Genomic DNA, 19,915 nt, shown 5'->3' with positions numbered 1-19,915 from the left:
TTTGAGGAAGGCTCTCACCAATATCTGCCCAACACCAGCCATACGTATGTTATGGTATTGTGTGGATGTCATTTAAAGATTCTGGATGTAATAGAATATTGTTGAGTTTATAGAATCTGAGGTATATTGTGGAATTGTGTGGATGGTATGGAATGGGCCTATTTCCTGTGGAATGATCATAGAACGGAAGTAAACAAAAGCAGTGTATCGCCTCTTCTGTTTTCACGTAGCTTAGCGTTCAAGCATCTATTGTCGACCGGGATCGTACAAAAGACAGCAAATTGTAAACATATTTGCAACCATATATAAAAATAGATGAAATATCACCTGTATCACCCTGTCCCTAGTTATGCAGGAAAAAATGTCTTTGTTATCCTCTGGCCACAATTTTTTTTTTTTTGCCAGCAAATATAGCATTAGCCGCTAAGGGAACATGTATCAACCACCAGTCGGGTTGCCTTCTGGTTCCAGTCAGTTTCGGAACTGGTGTCATTTGTACGTATCAACATGTTATTGGAAACAAAACTAAGAATGCACAACTATGTGGGTATTCACGTAGGATCTGGTTCGGACAGTCTTACCGTTATTAGCCTTCTGGCTAAAGCACTGTAAGCTAAGCAGTTAGCTAAAGAAAGTGAACTGTAGAAAAGATAGGCCTACTGCAAGGATTAAGCTGGCAGTGCAGCAGTACACTGGGGTAGATTGGAAATCGCAATTATAACTGGCGTACTGCCAATATTACAAACAGAAGTGCTACCAGATCTTCACAGTGCATTCAACCCGTGAACATCACACAAGTATGACAGTTACGCAAAATGAAGTGAGCCAAATTTACCATCACTCGCAAGTTAGCAGCTTGCTACAACTACAGAGCCTTGTTAGTTAGCTTCATAGCTAATACAGCTACATTCAGGCTTAGAGAATGAACGTACCAGTACATACGCATGCGCAAAACAGTGTACTGAAGTTAAAAGCTTGTGATAGTGATAGATTTTATCCAATAAGGGGTCAACCAGAACTGACTGGAAGCAGAAGGAAACCGTTTTAGCAGTGTTTTTGACTGAACAGGTTTGTTGAGGGAATCACCTAACTGCTAGGCTCTCCCCCATGTGTATACCAATGCCCACCCTTTTCTCTAAGCCTGTGACCTCTTTAAGCCAATCCTCATCCTTCTCTCTGAGCTAACATTCACCCTTCCTTCTAAGCCAGCATCCACCTCCACTCTAAGACACTGCCTACCTTACTCTTTCCTGTTCCCACAGCAGGGGGCATCAGCACACAGATCAGGGAACTATACTTGTTGCCAACAGGTTGTGGATGGCAGTTCACAGGCCTTTTGTACCTCAGCAAAGTGGAAAAGCATCTCCAAGTGAATGACCTTGCTAAAGATGCCCCCCACAGGAGTCTGCACTGACACTATGCATTTCTCCATCTGTCCATTCGCTCATCCCTCCATTCAGCCCTTTAGTCGTATTGAGCACACTTCATCAGTGACACCCATTACTTTGCATCTGTGGCATCAGTTATTCATATCCACTGTATCTGCCTTGTCAATGATCACAGATAGAATCACTGAATTGTAATGAGAGAGCGCCAGACTTTGGTGGAGACATGTGGGTCCACAGGCTTTAGTGAATGTGTGAAACAGATAAGCTGTGTTTCATTGGGAAAGGATGTCTTGTTTAAGGGCTGAATCTATTGTGAGAGTGAAAGGGGTGTCCTGGCCACATAATGTGTAAAATGAGGCAGGTGGGGAAAGTAAAATAAGGGGTCACTGTGTTTCTTGTGTAAGAGTCTGGAGACAGATGGCCATTGCAAAACTGTCACTTTGTGGTCAGGTAACCATTTTTTGGTCGTTCCTGATATACGTATGCTGGGGACTATTGTCTTGCGGACAGATCCATTTGCAGCCGAGTTTCAGTTTCCTGGGGGCTATACTATGTTTTTGGCCCTAGTTTCTTGGTAATTGCTGAAATTCATGATTTCACTGATATTAACAAGAACCCCAGGACCAGCTGATGCAAAACAACTCCATAACATCAATGACCCACCACCATATTTCCCCGTGTCGCATCCTTTTCAACAAAGTCGTCTTTCTTCTGACGCCAATTCGACTGCTGGTGCGACTGCATGGCACCTTCCAGTAAAGTGTGCGATTGAGACTATGGGCTCTATTTTCTGGCCGGCACATGGCCTGTTGTGACCCGTCACCCTGGCGAAGTGGTATGTTTGTCATTTCCTGACTGGCCATGCGCCAAAGTGGGAGTGTGTCAGTCAAGATCGAGCAGCAGACCATCGTCTGGTCTGCAATTCATGCCCTTGCCACCCACCTGCTCAGAACAGGTCTAAGGCATAAGTCGCAGCCCAGCGGATTGCTAATTTCAGGGCTTTCCCATGCAATGTGTGCTTGATAACAGCCCATTCAAAAGCCAATGAATGGTTTTCGTGGATCATGTGCTGACACACCCACTGATAATATATTTGTCATAATCCGGCCCATTTCTGACACCCAGTGCACCCATATGCCAGGCCATTGAATGCGCCTGTGCACCCTGCGACATTTATTCCGGAAATGAGAGCGCAATGTGTGTATGAGAGAGATTGCATATTTGTGTGTGTGTGCGAGTGTGTATCTGTGTGTGTCTGACAGAAAGGGAGGGAGACAATGATAGCTGGAACATTGTGAGATTGTGAGAGGGTGTGTGTGAAACACTGAGAGGGTGTGTCTGTATCTGTGTGTGTGAGACAGTGAAGGGGTGTTTGTGTGTGTGTGAAACACTGAGAGAGTGTGTCTGTATCTGTATGTGTGAGACAGTGAAGGGGTGTGTGTGTGTGTGTGTGTGTGTGTGGATCACTGAGAGGGTGTGTGTGTGACGCTGAAGGGGTGTGTGTGTGTGAGACACTGTGACAGGGTGTGTCTGTATCTGTGGTTGAGACACTGAAGGGGTTGTTTGTATGTGTGTGTGTGTGTGTGTGTGATACACTGTGAAAGGGTGTGGATCAGTGTGGATGAGTATCAGAAACCTGATTAAATGATCGAATCTCTCAGCTTTAGTCAGCTCAGTCTAGCTGATAAACACCTACACCAGTGGCCGAAAGCATTGTGATGCTGATAGAGGAGCTGTAGTTGGAGAGAAATGAGACTCTAGCATCTGTTTCAGGTAATTAGCCCCAGTGGCCCTGCCAGGCAGATTACTACACTTTCTTATCAAAGAGCAGCTGAAGCAAAATGGTGAACGACATGCTTCACCAAATGCACCAGTTTCTGATTACAATATGGATTACAGGATGGATTATGAAGTGTTTGAGTTGATTTGTGTTTAGATTGGTCTCTATTGTAAAATTGAAATTAGCTATAAAGTGAGATTCTGGGATATTTTACTGTTTATGACAGAAAAATACTGGTTAGTTTCAGTACATGTGATGTGCGAAATTGACAGTGTCATTGCTAAATCTTGATTCATGTTTGATCTGTAGCACCTAGTTTGACAGTTTGAATTTCATGACCCAGGCGCCGCAATGCTGTACAAATTAATTTGCATAGGGAATACTTTATGCCAATGAGATGGACACACCTACTGCACCCACCCCAGGAAGCATTTTTCAACATTGTTTAGTAGATGGAGCCAGGCTGAAACAATGAGTACAATTACTCTTTAATATTAAAGCTGTAAAGTTCTAAGATTTTCATTTCAAAATGAATATATATTTAAAAAAAGTAAAATTAATGAACAAATGACTTAAGGCCTCTAATCTGGTTCAGTTCTGATGTTGCAGAGTTTAGTGTTCTCGAAGCTACAGGTATGTAGCTGTTTGGCTCAGCTGAGTGGGAGGCAGAACCTCTGATTCTCTGCTTGGTGCATAGGTACTAGGCTCTGGTTCTCCTTTATTTGACTATTTGAGATTTTGGAAACATGGTGGGAAGTCACTTAGCCTGGTATGAAGACCCTGTATCACAGCAGTTCCATTGTGATATACTGTATGTTCAGTTACAAAAGCACTGTCTTTGTTTCCCTCTTGGTCGAACACTTTAATTTGCCTTCCATAAAAAACCCTCTGCTTTTTCACCATAAGGAAAGGTGTTGCATATGGCTTTATGACATGCCAATGTGTGTGGGGTAGAGAACAGAATATCAGTTTTTTCTATAATTTCCTCTTGGTAGTGGTACGTGGTAGTCCACAAACAACATCTCTAATTGGTTCAGGAGCTCTCTCTCCCTGTGTTTTTTAAAGGTGTTAGATGGAGTAGAGGTCAGGGCTCTGTGCAGGCCAGTCAAGTTCTTCACCACCAGACTCAGCAAACCATCTCTGTAATGATCTTGCTTTCTGAACAGGGGCATTGTCATGCTGAAACAAGAAATGGCCTTCGCTTAACTGTTGCCACAAAGCTGGAAGCACATAATTATTTAGAATGGCATTGTATGCTGTAGCATTCAAATTTCCCGCTAGGGAAATTTTCAAATTTGGGCCCTAGCCCAAACTATGAAAAACAGACCCAGACCATTATTTCTCCTCCACCAAACTTTACAGTTGGCACCATTTGGGCTAGTACGGTTGGCACTATGCATTCCGCCAAACCCAGATTTGTCTGTCAGACTGCCAGATAGTGAAGCGTGATTCATCACTCCAGAGAACACATTTCCACTGCTTCAGAGTCCAATGGCGCTGTGCTTTACACCACTCCAGCCGATGCTTAGCATTACGCATGGTTATCTTAGGCTTGTGTACGGCTGCAAGGCCATGGAAACCCATTTCATGAAGCTTTTAACAAACAGTTCTTGTGCTGACATTGTTTCCAGAGGTAGTTTGGTACTCTGTAGTGAGTGTTGCAACCGAGGACATATGATTTTTATGTGCTAAACGCTTCAGCACTCTGTAGTTCCATTCTGTGTGCTTGGTGGCTGAGCTGTTGTTGCTCCTATACAGTACGCTTCCACTTCACAGTAACAGCTCTTACAGTTGACTGGGGCAGCTCTTGCAGGGCAGAAATTTGACAAACTGACTTGTTGGAGAGTTGACGTCCTATGACAGTGGCATGTTGAGCCCTTCACTACGACCCATTCTAATGCCAATGTTTGTCAATGGAGATTGCATGGCTCTATGCTTGATTTTATGCACCTGTTACCAATGGGTGTGGCTGAAATATGTTCACATACTTTTGGAAATGTTGCGTATATATTTATTTTATTTTGGGTTTCACTCACTTTAATGTAGTGTCTTCCTTGTTGACAATCCAAAAATCCTAGCTTGACTTCCTTGGGCAGAATGACTTGCTGTGTCTTCAATATGCAGGCTAGCTAACAGAGAGCACTCCACTTTTTTCTTTTTTGTTTAAAACAGGTTTTCAGTCCTTTTACCTTTTCCCTCTTGACAATCTGAAAACATACCTACATTTCCTTAGATAGTATGACTTATTCTGTCTTATGTTAGCAGGCCAACTTTAGTTGTTTTATTTGAACTCCCACTTTTTAAGATTTTATTTTTGGTTTAGTTCGTTATTTTTGATTTTTATATTAGTTTTAAAATTTAAATTATTATTATTATTTTTGTTTAACCAAAAATGGAACATTTATAATGAGAAAATAAGGAATACGTGGGGATGTTGTGAAGCTCATCTTTTGAATTACTTATTCCTGAATTGTAGAATTTAGAATACTCTCTCGCTCTATTTTTCAACTTTCTCTCTCTTTCTATGTCTTACTCTCTCCTTCTCTACCTCTGTCTCTCTAGTCACTGGGTCTCCTGTAGTACTCTGTGGCCTGCAGGCTGGTAAAATTATCACTGGGTCTCCTGTAGTACTCTGTGGCCTGCAGGCTGGTAAAATAGTCACTGGCTCTCCTGTAGTACTCTGTGGCCTGCAGGCTGTAAAATTGTCACTGGGTCTTCCAGATGCTCAATCGCCTTCTGCAGAGCAGCTGGTATGTGGGCGTGGTTGGCATATTGAAGATTTGAGAGGTACAAATTGCAATTACAAATTAGGGAATAAAAATGGGGGATGGGGAGGTGGTGGTGCAGGTGGTCTATAAAAATTGAGATTGCTGTCCACTTCAGTTCTTTGTGCTGCCATTATGGTGCCCTCCCCATGTGATCTGCTTCTGCTTCTTCCCATAATGCTGCAGTTTAATGTCACTCATACAGAGAAGAGTGAACACTCTAACATTGGAGGCCAGCTTGTTCCCTCTAGTGTTACGCAACATAAATACTTTCTTTGTGTGTGGGCTGTTTGAGCATTGGACCTGTACACGGGCTGGTTTTTCTCCAGGTCAGACTGCTGCTAGTAGCTGTACTGATTTTGGTCCTGTTTCTGATATATTGTTTCGAGGTTGTATGGTCTGCAATACTGCTTTTCAAAATTGCTTGGGGATTAGCTAGCAGGTAAACACAATTACAAACTATAAACGTTAACCCTAACACAACCACAAATACCCCTGATGTTGTTGAGCTGATGCTACACTGCTGGTGTCGTTCTGCTAATGTCACATTAGATGTTTACACCCTTCTAATGTCACAAGGCTGATGTTACATTGCTATTGTCACACGGCTTTCTGTTCTTCTCCATCATAGCCTGATTTTCCAGCACACAGTCCGCCATTTTTAGAGATATGCCCAAGAGAGAGATTCTGAGTACAAGTCCTGCAAAGTCATTATATCATAAACACATACACTCAAAGAAATTAATAGTTGGGTTTACTTAATAAAATTGTGGACAGTGGTTGCATGCAGTATTATTAAGTATATATGACTTCAACTGATTGAGTAGTTGTACAACTACTTAATCACATGAAGTCACATATAATTGATAATAATGTGTGCAACCACTGTTAATAATTTTATTAAGTAAATCCAACTATTCATTTTTTGAGTGAACGTGTACATTTGTGGCTGTGTGGAATATAGCAGGCTGGTGGTGGGAGGGTGTGGGTGATTGGAAGGTACCATTGTCTGGCCAGGATGGGTGTAGCACACTTGTGCCTTCAGGCCCATGGATCTATTAGCGGCTTGTTTAGTTGTATATTTATAATTCTCTTTCTCGTGGATGAGCTGGAGAAGCAGGCTTTGTGTGCTCAGCATAGGCTTGGGCTGCTTTAGAGGAGGAGGCATGTGATCATGCCATCTTTATCCTTCCTATAAAAGCACAGGCCAGTACTCCAGCACTTTCCCGCACTCCGGGCCCCTCTGTCTATTTTTGTGTTATGATTTTGTGATCCATAATCCTGCCGTTATAGTGAATGTTCATGCCTCTATTATACATCACACAAAGGAAGTAATCTGGAATAGGATTGAGCAATCCCACCGCCCATCTCTGATCCTGAGTATCACTGACCTTAATACTAACGAAAAGGGAGTGGAAGAGAGAGAGAGTGAAAGCGTGTGGGATGGAGGGAGGGAGGGAGAGAGAGACACAGAGAGAGTGAGGAAGTTACTTGTGCTTTTTCCTTGCGGGGGAGGGTGTTATGTCATCTGTGTGTTTAACACAAGTTAAAGTGTCTTTTATTTAGAATTTCAGAGAAAGAGAGAGGGGGGTTACTTGTGTATTTCATTTATGGGGGCGGGTGTTAAGTAAAGTGATGTATGTATATAACACAACTTAAAGCATATTTGAATTTTAAAGAGAGAGAGGGACTGAATGGAAGAGAGAAAGACAGAGGGAGAGATAACAGGGTGGGTTCTAGGAGAGCTGGACGGCTTACAGGGAAGAGAGGGAGACTGAAGGAACATTAGATGTTTACTCGTGTGTGACAGAGAGAGGGAGAGAGAGTGCGTGGGAGAGAGAAAGAGAGAGGCTTTTGGAAGCTGATGTAAAGATCAAGAAAAATCCGAACCAATGATGGCAGTATTACTGCCTAGAGCAACAGAGCCATCTCATAGACCACTCATGTAGTCAGTCAGAAACACAGCCATATTTGGTTTTTAACAGTTATTTGTTGGCAACAAAAGACATAGAGGCGTGCAATTTTTTTTTACAAACCATAAGCAAAACAGCAAACACCACAAAGACAAGTCCATGATACCTGAACAAATAAACAGCCAAATATGTAAGAAAATAAGTAAATAGCAGTGAGTTCAAAATTAGTCATTTCTTTGATCAATATATGCAAATACAGCCAAAAAAGAACACACTGGTACAGTCAAAAAACATCCAAAAAAACAGCACCTCCATGGCTGGTTCGTGGGTCAGTCTGTGGGTGACCATCCTAATAAAAAGCTCCATGTTAACTCAAAATCAGTTGTTTTACAGTATTCAAGAGAGTGTATGTCACCCTTTCAATAACTGCTGGTAGGGACCGGGCCCTGATTCAGTCCTCATAAAGCAGAGGTGCTTCAAAAGTATTCTCTTTGCAGATGTAATAGTGAAACAAACACACCTCATGTTAAACTGTTATACACCTAAATATTTTGTAGAATCTGGCATAACAAATTTTGAAGACAGGAAGAACTCTCTTAACTCTGTACTATTCCACCAGTATAATATCATGGGACAATACCAAGGATGTGGGTATACAATAGGTACATACAATGGTGTATATATATATATATATATATAATGTTTGATGAAAAAATGATTGCTCTGGTTACCTAGCAGTCAATGATACTCTTGATGATATTATTTTTAATGGATGTTAGACATTGTTTGAATGAGTGGAGAAGCAAGTCATAGTGGAATACTGTGTGGCAGTACAGCGGTTTTTCTCGGCCCATAGAAAATAGGACAGAGCAATAGTTTCTTCACTATTTTTGGCAAGATCAATATTTTTATATTCTTTACATTTACTTCCAGGGCCAGGGTCTGGCAGTACTCTACTAAGCCCTGCTCTGAGTAGACTACATTTTTTGCATTTATAAATTCTTTTTTTGTTTTAGCTCGATAAACAATCAACCATATTTGCCAAATCATTTACATATTACATAAAACCACAAATTATGACAAAATCTCTCTTGCTGTCACTCGCCCTCTCCAAATCTCTCGCTTTTTCTCTTAACACACACAAAGAAAGAGAAACTGAGTTAGCAAGACAACATATTCCAGAACATATTCAATAAAAATATCTATTCTCCTGAATTAGGTGCTGAAGTCACATGATGCATTCAGTGACAGGTGACTGGCTAGTGAAAGCTGACCCTTAATTTCCTATGAATCAGCTGTCGAGGACCATGTGTTCCAGTGGATTGACCCAGATTCCTGCTGACTCTGTAAGCTCCTGCAGCAGCAGGCAGCAGGGTGTGGTGGCAGGGACTCGTTATGCTCTGACTCAGAAAGCACACCCATTTGGCTGACTTCAAACCAGGGACACTGGGGTGGGAGCTCCTGCAGTGCTCAGAGGACTGGTCTGTGGACCTAACAACAGCTGTGTGGAGTAGTGGTCAGAGCACTAGGCTCTGAACATGTAGTACTGCTTTTGTACTTGTAGTACATTTTGTCATTAAAATGTTAAACGGGCAGATTAAGTTTTAAGATGTGTTTAAGAAGGTTTACTGGATTCTTCAGGTTTTGTGTGAGGAGGCGAAGGGCTGAGGGTATTTCAGAGCACTGTTTTGACCTGAGGAGGGTGCTGGTAGTGGGAGGAGTTGTTAATGTGAGGCCCTGTACTGCTGATATCACTGAACACCATTGCTTGAGTGCTTGGCAACACAGTCTCATCTCCATTCCTATCAACCCATATGGCTTGCCCTAGTGAAGTATGTTTCTTTTGCCATATTTTTCCACATATACTGTGTCTAATTTTGGAATGCAGAATTGACATTGTGGACCTGTGTTGTCAAACATAGGTAGCCAATTGACAGTCTCTCTGTAATGTTGATGAACCAATCTTAGTTCACCATGCTGAAAAAAATTGACTTTGTCCTATGAGCTGATAGAGGCTAGGCTTTAATTTGTTTGATCAGGGTCTGTTTTAGTTGTGGTCTGATAGTTTATGTTTATGTTCTATCAGAAATCTTATGTGTATGCAGGTGCTATTGCGGCCGGATCTGTTGGAAAAGGAGATTTTATCTCAATTGGGAAACTTTTACCAGGAGTTTAATTTAAAGGTTAAATAAACAGTAGACAAATAAAGATTGTTAGAAAAATCACTTTCTACCTCTACAGCTTCTCAAATCTATCCCCTTTCACTGAATACAAACCCCTAATTAATATTTCCATTTGACTGAGGAGATAGCTATGGCCTTTGTGAATGGTTATTAATTATGATCATAATTCTTGGTGTTGGGAGTTGATGCCATGATAACAGACGCACTACCTCTGTTCTTCTTTCCCACAAATAAGTGCTGCATCAGCTGCAGTTCTGTCCAATCACTGGGAATGAATAAAGAACAACCAAAGCACATCAATCTAATCATTACCACCCAGCGCTGCCCAGCATAATCCTTCCTCCTAAACACCTGGATGCCGTTGGCCTTATTGACCTTATTACCTTTAAAATAAGATGATTACTACTGCTGCAACTGATGGCAGTAATGATAATAGCAACCCCATTTCTCTGACATGAACTGTTATTAAGTAAAGCATGGCTGTGTGCAGTAATAACATGTGAGTGCCTGTGCAGCAAAGGGACATTCTATGGGGTGTGCCATGGTGTGGGGTAAGGGTCGGGGTAAAGTGTTTTGCAGGTGAGGTTAGGTCCATAATCCAGAGTGCAGTTGGTTTGTATTCCAGTGTAGAGAATGTTAATTTAGTGAAGAATGAAAGATTCTGTATGTAATGGAAGCAATGCAGGAGCAAATGACACAGAGGCATCAGCATGTGGTTTATACCTATTTACATTAAATGGGGAAGGCAGGAACCAACCCTGCTGTCATGAACCCAGCAGGGAGAGTGAGTCACATGGGAGCACTGCCTGCCCCCCTCCTCTCTTTTTTTGTTTGTCCTCTCCATCTTTCTTGCATTTTCTTGTTCCCACATTTTCTCTGTTATTTTCCCTCTTTTTTCCCCTTAGTCACTTCCTTTCAGTCTCAATCTTTCGCCTTCTTACTTTCGCGTGTATTCCTTCACCTTCCATCTCCTCCCTCCTTCCCACTCTCTAATTTTCCTTTTGTCTTTCCTTGATTTTCAGTCTCCTTTCTTCCTCCTCCCCCTTTCCTTGTCTGCAGTGCCATTAGAGAGCATGATTCACTCTCATTAACCTCATTACTTACCTTTTTCTGTGTACAGAGGCATGTCACTGCTTGTCTTTTCACAGCATTTCCTTTTTGAATAGCATAACTCTGGACAGGCCCCTGACAGCTGCTCTCACGGCTCTCTTCCTGTCTTTTGTCTTTCAAGTTTTACATTTTACATTTCAGTAACAATGTGTAAGATCCATATTGGTTTGTGCTTATTTCATTTTCTATTTGTCATAGAGAGAAGTGTCGAGTGCTGGTCGGAGAAGTAGACCCATTTTAAACACTTCTGGCCCTATCTGGTATATAAAAACCCATCAGGGACACTGTTGCTTGTCAACTTTTCCTTTGCTTTACACCTGTAATGATGTGATGTTCCTTGAACATGGTCAGGTTGAGTGTTTTAAAATTTATTTTAGAAGAGAAAGACTGTGTCCTATTCTGCATTTCCAGCAGTGGAGTGCTTCTGCATCATTATGCTCCTTACCATGTATGTTATTTTGCATTTATAATTTTGCCATCCCATTTCTTTATTAGATTTTGAAGACAGCAGAAACTTAGACTGTATTAAGCAATGAAGTTACTGTCACTGATGTTGGTTTTTGATGTTGGTCGGTCCACATCTCTGTCTCTGAACAGGCATCACTTTAAAAATGTCCTTGTGCCAATCAAGTTTTCAAAGATGTTTCTCATTATCAGTGCATGAAAGCTCTACTCATGATGCTCAGTAAAGTATTAATTGTTTAACTCAATTTTGATAGAGTACATTATACTCCAGTAGAGTGCATGTGATCCCTATTACTCAAACTCTTTGAGTTTCATTAAGACTGGACCTTTTACTGTGTCGGGTTCCTGAAGACTCCCAAGTGAATTATAAATGCATGATCTGGCTTGTATAAATAAGTTTTGACTTGAATAAGCTGACTAAACTCAGTTTCTTATATTCATGAAACAAACTTTTCTTAGGTTAATTGAACTTGCATATGTTTTGTGCAAATTTCACTGGCATGTTATTGGAAAAAATGTTTTTGTGGGTTACACTGAATGTGATAAGTGGACTTGTTGATTTGATAGCTAGGTGTTTTAAATGTGAATTTTGTGAAGAATTGTATTTCCTGTCGATGATCACTCTTTTTATTTCCTGATTTAATAGGAAGGCCTTAGTCTCATGTTGAGGTTTGGCTCATAGTTTAGTTACATGCAAAAGTTCACATGCATAGATGAATCTTACAAATTACAAGAGATTATCATTTCCAAATGGTTTGTTGAACATAAACTGAACACAATTCTTTTAAGCAGTTATTACTGAATAAGTCAAATATAATTAGTTATCAGCACTATACAATTCTAGTACTCCTTAATTGAACAAAAAATGAGTATAAAATTATTACTTTTTTAAGGACATTTTTTTTGTGAGGTCAACTTATGATTATTCACGCTAATACATTATCATCAGAGTTGGATATTGAGCTCTTATTATGAACATGTGATTGTAGTGCTTCTTTATTGTAATAATAACAGTCATACAGTGCTGTCCATCCTCTCTCTTTAATGTGATAATTACTCTTCCCCGATGTGTGGCGGGTTCTGCTGCTCAGTGTGATGTCATTAAAATGTGTGGGGCTCTGAGACTGGGTTGTTAATTATATGAAGCACATAAAGAGAGAGAGAGAAATGCCACCATCATCCCAAACACACATGGAGGAGATCCTCAGTTATCCAAAAAGAAGATCCAAAGAAGATCCTCTACTATTTCAGAACACACACAGCACAGCAAATCACCCATTATTGAAATACACCGAAAAGTGCAGGTCTCCATTAATTTGCTACCATTTTTTGCGTATCATTAGCTGTTTAACAGAAATAACAAGAGAACCAGCAATGTGCCCACACCCATGTACCCAGTCACAGATATGAACCTCTGATCACTGTGATACAGCACAGCATGAGTCAGGTAAAAGGTGTGTGGCTGGTTAGGGGGTGTGCTGGGTGACTCCTGCAAGTATAAACACGTAAAAGGTCTGTGTTTGTTGAGGTGGGACTGGTGTGTTCCATCTCTTACTTCTTTATCCAGCTCTCTTCCTCTTTCCTCCTCCCTCTGTTTTTTCTTCTCCCTCTGTCTCTCTCCCTCTGTCTTTCTCTCTCCCCCCAGTTGCACCTTATGCAGCAGTGATATATGTGCTTACGGATGTGTGATGCTGTCTGAGGGAAATGCAGGGAGGAGGTGCACAGCAGCACAGTAAGACAGAAATAGCCCCTGAAGCCTTTCAGGACCGAGTGCCTTGTGTGCAGCGGGAGTGGAGAGAATTACTCAACCTGCACTGTGATTGGCCCATTTGGCCCCTCGCCTTGAGAAGTTTGGTCCATTTTGTGTTTCAGATTGTAGGTGGGGCTTGTGCTTATGAATTTGGGCAGTGTTTGTGGTTCTCCTTGTAGGTAGACTATAATTGTGGATGGAGTTTGTGTATATACTTGTGAGTTTTTGGTTCTGATTGTGTGTGAGTTTGTGCCTCACCCACAGTCCTTGGGGAGATTATAAAAATTGTTTAGTATACAGCAGATTGTTTAGCAACATGTTACTGTGGATTCAGGTACAATCCATTCAGAATGAGATCCTGTATATTCTGCCTAATCTGACCACTTTGGTTCCTAAATATGTGTCCTATAGGAACCAGGGAAATCAGGCTTCATCCTTCATGAAAGAGCCCAATTTAATGTTTCACCTGAGGAAGTAGGGGAAGAGACAGATCCTTCATTCATTTGTACTGCACTTTGTGTTGCAGAGATAACCAAAGCTGTATTTGTAAGAAGCTGAGTCACAGATGCGTGTCTTCCTCTCACTGAGAGTATGGATAGCCACTGTTCATTATCATGGAGAAGGTTAGCAAAACGATCTCTATTCTGTTGACAATAACCCGAATTTCCTCTCCCTCCTACCTGAATGTGTTTGATTCCACTTGCCTGTGGTGACCTTTCTCATCAATAGATTTTACAACAAAAAAAATGCCAAAGAAAGAAGAACCATTAGGTTAGGCACTGTCTACTTCTGCTGATGAACAAAAGAGATTTTTAGAAGTGTCAGTAATCCATGGTGTTAAGCTTTACGGCCAGGGACACAGCTGTTTGTATCAGTCTGTGTAGCCACAGAATACTCTCTCCATCCTTTATCTGTGCTCCATAGCAGCTTGACTCTCATGGTACCTCCAGTCATGAGAGGAGCACTTTTTGGGGTATGGAGACCACACCCCTGATTCCTGCCTTGCATCCATACCTGTGCTGCCCTACTTCTTCAGCCTACTCAGCCAAACTCACTCATCCCCACTCAACTCAACCCCACTCCTCCTCGCTCCCTCATCCCCACTCAGCTTAACCCTACTCACCCCTTCCCACCATGTTTTGCTGCATGGGTGAGCCTCACTGCCTTGGGTCGAATCCAGGCCATGCCAGTGCTGACTGTGGCCAGTAGCTTCATCGGCTGTCAGGCAATTGGCGATTGTATTGCCCAGGGCACAGGAGGGGTCAGTCGGTTAGGGGTTCACATTTCATTGCTCTCTAGAGAATCCCATTGGTCGATCAGGTGCCCATGGACTGCGGAAGCCACAAATGAAAGGTCTTTCTCTATCTCCAGTCTGTTCAAGCTAAGCTGTGGCCTGTGAAAAGAAGCAGGCTGGTGACACCATGTGTTTTGAGGGGAAGAACTGCAGATGTCTCAACTCTCTCAAATTGGTATTACGGGATCATGCATGAATATGACTGCTGTTACAATTAGCTTGTTGGACATTCCAATTAGGGTAGGAATTGGACATGTCCAGCCCCATGTTGGTCATCAAAATATATATATATATATATATATATATATATAAAAGATTCCTGCCAGCCTTATACAGAGTGTGTGCTCACTGGTCAGCTTAGACCACTCAGCCCCTAACAAGCACAACTGTACACTTAGTTATATGTGAAATATGGAAATATACTCATGAGTCATATTTTACCAACAATGCTCACAAAAAGCTAGAATTCTGCTTTCAAGCAAGAATTCTGTTCCATTAACATATTGAGGTTTCAGAGACGGTGTTTTGCATAAGCTTTACCTAGTTTGGAATGGAAAATCTTTTGTGAGACAGTGTCATTGTTTTATAAATTGCAAATTTATATTCTGATGATTTATGCAATTTGTCTGTCAGTGAGTCATTAGGAACCACTTGAAAGACCTTCTGCAGAAGAAGCTCTTCCATTTTATATTTGAGCATGTTCTCTCCATTATTTATAGAGCTGTCACTCTGTGACTAAGGTTGCTTGTAATAGAAATATGACTAATCTGTGCTTGCTGGCTGCTTGTGTGGGACCACAGAGGTAATTAACAGAGTTTATAGTGGTGTTCAGGGCTTCAGAACCTTCATATACTTTGACCAAAAGCATTGCAAACTCAAACATGTACAGATGCTTCTATGTGTGTAATACCACCCAAGACTGCTTCCTGTAACAACCAAATGCAATATCAGCATTATATGCAATATCAGCTCCTCTGTAGCTCTGCTGCAACTTGGCACACAGAGTTGAAATCAGTCCTATTCCGTACAACTGATTTTGTGAATTGTCGAATCGGATCTCAGGTATGTGTCACATTAATGTCTGTCTGAGGCATGTTGAACAGCCACATCCTCTCTACTCCTGTTTGGGGTGTGTCTACTCTCGTCATTAGCTGTTAGGTCTTGGCCTTGTCCCCAGGCACTGTAGACACATCTCCAGAGTGTGTGGGAAGAGATTTACTTGTTCAGTTTTAGACAGGGTTATGTTTATTGGTCAGTGGTTGAGTTGGCTAGAATCATCACCTGATGTGAGATTTACAATCTGAAGTGTAGAAGCTGCCTAAATTCTAGGAATGTGACTAGTGGGCCAATGGTTAGTTATTTCTTACAAGTCATGGTTTCATGTAGGTGGGACTACAATTGCTGGTGATAAGAACATAACACTGACTAAAACTTGGAAGTACCAATCAGTTTACAAGTAACCAATCTTACAATCCGTAACTTCCCTCTTCAAGAGAGAGGGTCAAAACTACATGCCTGAGGTTAATACACTTCTTGAATGCTCATCAAACCCAACTCAGTTTTTGTGCCACAGTGTGTGAAACAAATTAAATAAAAACTGCTGGAATTTTAATTAATCTGAAAATGAATGTTAAAAATGTAACCTGAACCCATGGAAGTGCAAAGCTGCTACAGAAGTGATTGTTGCATATTTTGTTTCACACCTCCAAGAGGTAGAGTCAACATGATAGCACTTCACTATCAGCTTATCCTTCTATTTATGTGAATGTGTTGTATCTGCTGGATTATAGAAAATGAAAATATTTCCTTTGTGACAAAGTCAATTTTAAATACCAATGATATATATATATTCAATTCAGCATTAATTAACAATAAAAATTTGATGAAAATTAAATATTAACATACATTTTAATAATTGATTCACAGAGTATGTGTCAAGGTTATGTATGGTTTTTCAGACAATTACCTGTAAAATGATGGATCAATTTCAAGCTTGTTTAAGGCTCAATAAAATAGGCATATTTTGTGTATATGCTTAGCATTAAAAACGGTTTTATTCATTTTTTCACTCAGTGATTTAGAAGCCTTTCACTGCCTCCCCCTCTCTCTCTCCCTCCCTCCCTCTCTCTCTCTCTCTGTAAAATGTATTATGTCCTTGGCATCAGCAAAGTATAGTATGTCTTCAATAATGGCAGATATGCTAACTGCTCGTATTTGGTTGTCTCCATCATCTGCTCAAGTTTCTCATGTGTCTGTCTTTGCTTCAGTGTGCATCCTTTAGTTCCAGATTTAAAAAAAATTAAAAAAGAGTACATTATCTGAAATGTATCCATTAACAATGGCGTCAGCCTTTCTATGTCCTTGATGGTACACCCTCACCACCCACTCAGACCTCTCCTGGTGTCGTGCACACTGGACTTCTGGCTGGGGAAAGGGGGAGAGGAGATAGTTTGAATCCACTGACACAAAAAGCTTACGCAACTAGGTGAAGCTACTTGCCAAACGTGGTAGGTCTAGCTGAAATCTGTAGGAAGAGTAGCGTACAGAATGTTGCTGCAGAATAAGAGGAAATAATGAGAACACTAATTAGTTTTCAAATTTCACTCAACCATTAATATACATTTGGAAGCTGCTGTATGAACTGAGTAAAAATTTTATGTTAGTTTTGAATGATGAAAACGGATTTTGTATAAGCATTCAGGCACAGTAAACCCCATTTAACTGACCTATCATTGGGATCAGAAGGGAGCTGGACACATGAAAGGTCAGACAAATGTGTAAAAATTGAAATAAGCGGGGCAACCAATGCAATTTCAAAATACGATAAGCAAAAGTCTATTTCAAAAATTCATTCAATAAATAATTTTGAAAAGGTTTATTTATGACCAAAATGTGATTTCACTGGTTACAGTGTGAAATATATTTCAGTATGAATATTGCTGTAGCATAAACTCATAAACTGAGCGACAATAAATCAAATAAATAATAGATAGAATATCTTCATCAGCAGGAGTTTTCATGATGTATATGGGTTTCGTTTTTCCTTTTTGTTTTGCAGAAGAAAGAGTGGCTTTGCTTAAACTGTCAGACACAGAGGTTGATGTCTGGAGGTCTGGCTGATGCACCACCCCCTCAGCCATCTCCAAAGCACCCTCCAATGGGCTCTCCCCAGCACCAACCTCCAGCCAATCAACAGCAGCCACTGTTGCAGAAAGGGCCCAATCAGCAACCAGTGCCGAGGTCATCAGGCCAGCTTCAGCAACAGAGACCAGTCTCCGGCCAAGTAAGTGGGCCTTCTTCCCTGGCGAAGCAGCCAGGACCCCCAGTGCAGGCTGTGCCCCCAGTGTCACGGGAGGCCCAGGGTCCACAGCAGGCCCCACCAAAGGCCATGTCCAAGAAAGCGGTTACCACGCCCAGACAGCAAGGGACCACACACAAACTCCCAGAGACCACACCCAAACTTCAAGAGACCACACCCAAACCTCAAGAGACCACACACAAACTTCAAGAGACCATACCCAAACTTCAAGAGAAGGACTTGGAGACCAAACCCACCCCCCCGATAAAGGGTGACACTGATCAGATCACTCCATCTAAAGACATCAAGAAGGAAGATGGATCTCAGAAGTCTAGGCACTACGATGTGAGTGACTTCTCACTCTGCTTGTCCTCTTCATCTTATTCGTCATCATCATCATCACTGTTATGATCATCAGTATCGTAATAGTCGTTATCATCCCTATCATATTTTTAATGCTTCCGTAATCTTTTTCTTAATTTCATCATAACTGTCATCAGCAGCATTAGCAATCACTATCATTACTTTTCTCATCATAGTCACCCCCATTATCTTCCTTGTCTTCATCACCATCAATTTTATGCTTTCTTTTATCTTTTCCATCCACGCCAGAATCTTCAGTTACTTCATTTTCATCATCATCTTCATTTACCTCTTCATCTTATTCACAAATTTCATCTTCCTGGCCATCATCATCATTGTCATCGTCATCATCATCATCATCATCATATCATCATCATCATTTTTATTAATTGCCTTATCTTCTCAGCATTTCCTCATCATTAGTTATTTATATTTTTATTCATATTCTTAATTGTAATCACCATCATCGTCATTTATTTTACTTTACTTTTTAATAAATAATAATAAATGTATTTAATATAGCGCTTTTCATGGTCTCAAAGACGCTTTTACTTTTTAAGTTTTCATTTGCAGCATAATATTACTTTAAATAAGGTATTAAAATCTTGACCAAGCCAGTGCCTGCTGTTGCCCTGAGCTCCATAATTTGATGCGCAAAAGCCGATTGCATTGCCCAAGGTATAGGAGGGTGCAGTTAGTTTGGAGTCTGTGTTTCATCCCTGTCTTATGGTGGTCATGAAGGGAAAGGCAAATTAACAAATCAGAAAACAAACAAAAACAGTTCCTGAAACACATTCACAACTCAGAAAAGACAACAACTTGGAAACGCAACATTTAAACAAACACATTTTGATATTTCAACATTTCTAAGAAACACCACGATAAAACAAAATAACAATTCAGAAATTGCGGTATAATTTTGTGAAGCAATTACAACGCAGAAAACACTTCAACAAACCCTAAAACAAATCCCATACCGGCCATCTCATCCCTGATTGGACAGAATCGTTGTCTATCTGTGTGACCAGAAGTCATGGAATCTAACGTATCAAATCCCTTGAATTCTATGATACTCTCTTTACTTGCATGCAGAGATGCATTTGTGGAAAGGAATGCCTCTCTGTAGCAATGTCAATGTTAGCTAGACTATTGTGAATACATAGATCCTACACTCGTTCCTCTGTCACAGGAGTAAATAAGGGACTTGTATCTGGAGAGATGAAGTTGGATCCCTTCGAGAAAGAACGCTGTCGTTGGGCCCTTGAGCAAGGCTCTGTACTCAACCAACTGCCCCAGGGGCTTTACCCCTGCTCTCTCTCTCTGACTTCCCACTTGCAATGATTCTCTCTGGTCTGTCTCCCAGGATGTCCTTTTAAAAGAAAAACATTTTCTCTATGGACCTTCCCTGGTACACTAAAGGATTAAAAAAATTAATTAATAAACAAATTCATAATATGTGTTTATTTACTCCTGTGTGTCTATTAGGTAATGAGAGAGATAGCTAGCTAGACTGTTGTGAATACTATTGCGACTGCGTACAGAGACAAACCAGACCGATCTTGAGCAGTAATCGTTGCATTTATTTACAAGGTGAAGTTCCCAATAC

At 40.9% G+C, this 19,915-nt stretch overlaps 1 protein-coding gene across 1 annotated transcript in view; it reads left to right on the top strand.

The window, feature by feature from the left end:
• The window catches only part of bsnb (bassoon (presynaptic cytomatrix protein) b), a 58,411-nt gene that overhangs the window by 17,945 nt on the left and 20,551 nt on the right, over positions 1-19,915 (top strand). The window contains exon 5 of the mRNA XM_035387654.1: positions 17,707-18,291. Within this exon, the coding sequence (XP_035243545.1) occupies positions 17,707-18,291 (585 nt within the window). The remainder of the gene's footprint in view (positions 1-17,706; positions 18,292-19,915) is intronic.

This window comes from Anguilla anguilla, chromosome 13 (assembly GCF_013347855.1).
Source record: "Anguilla anguilla isolate fAngAng1 chromosome 13, fAngAng1.pri, whole genome shotgun sequence".
Taxonomy (NCBI): domain Eukaryota; kingdom Metazoa; phylum Chordata; class Actinopteri; order Anguilliformes; family Anguillidae; genus Anguilla; species Anguilla anguilla.
Note: the sequence above shows the minus strand (reverse complement) of the source record. Positions and strands in the feature narration are given on the sequence as shown.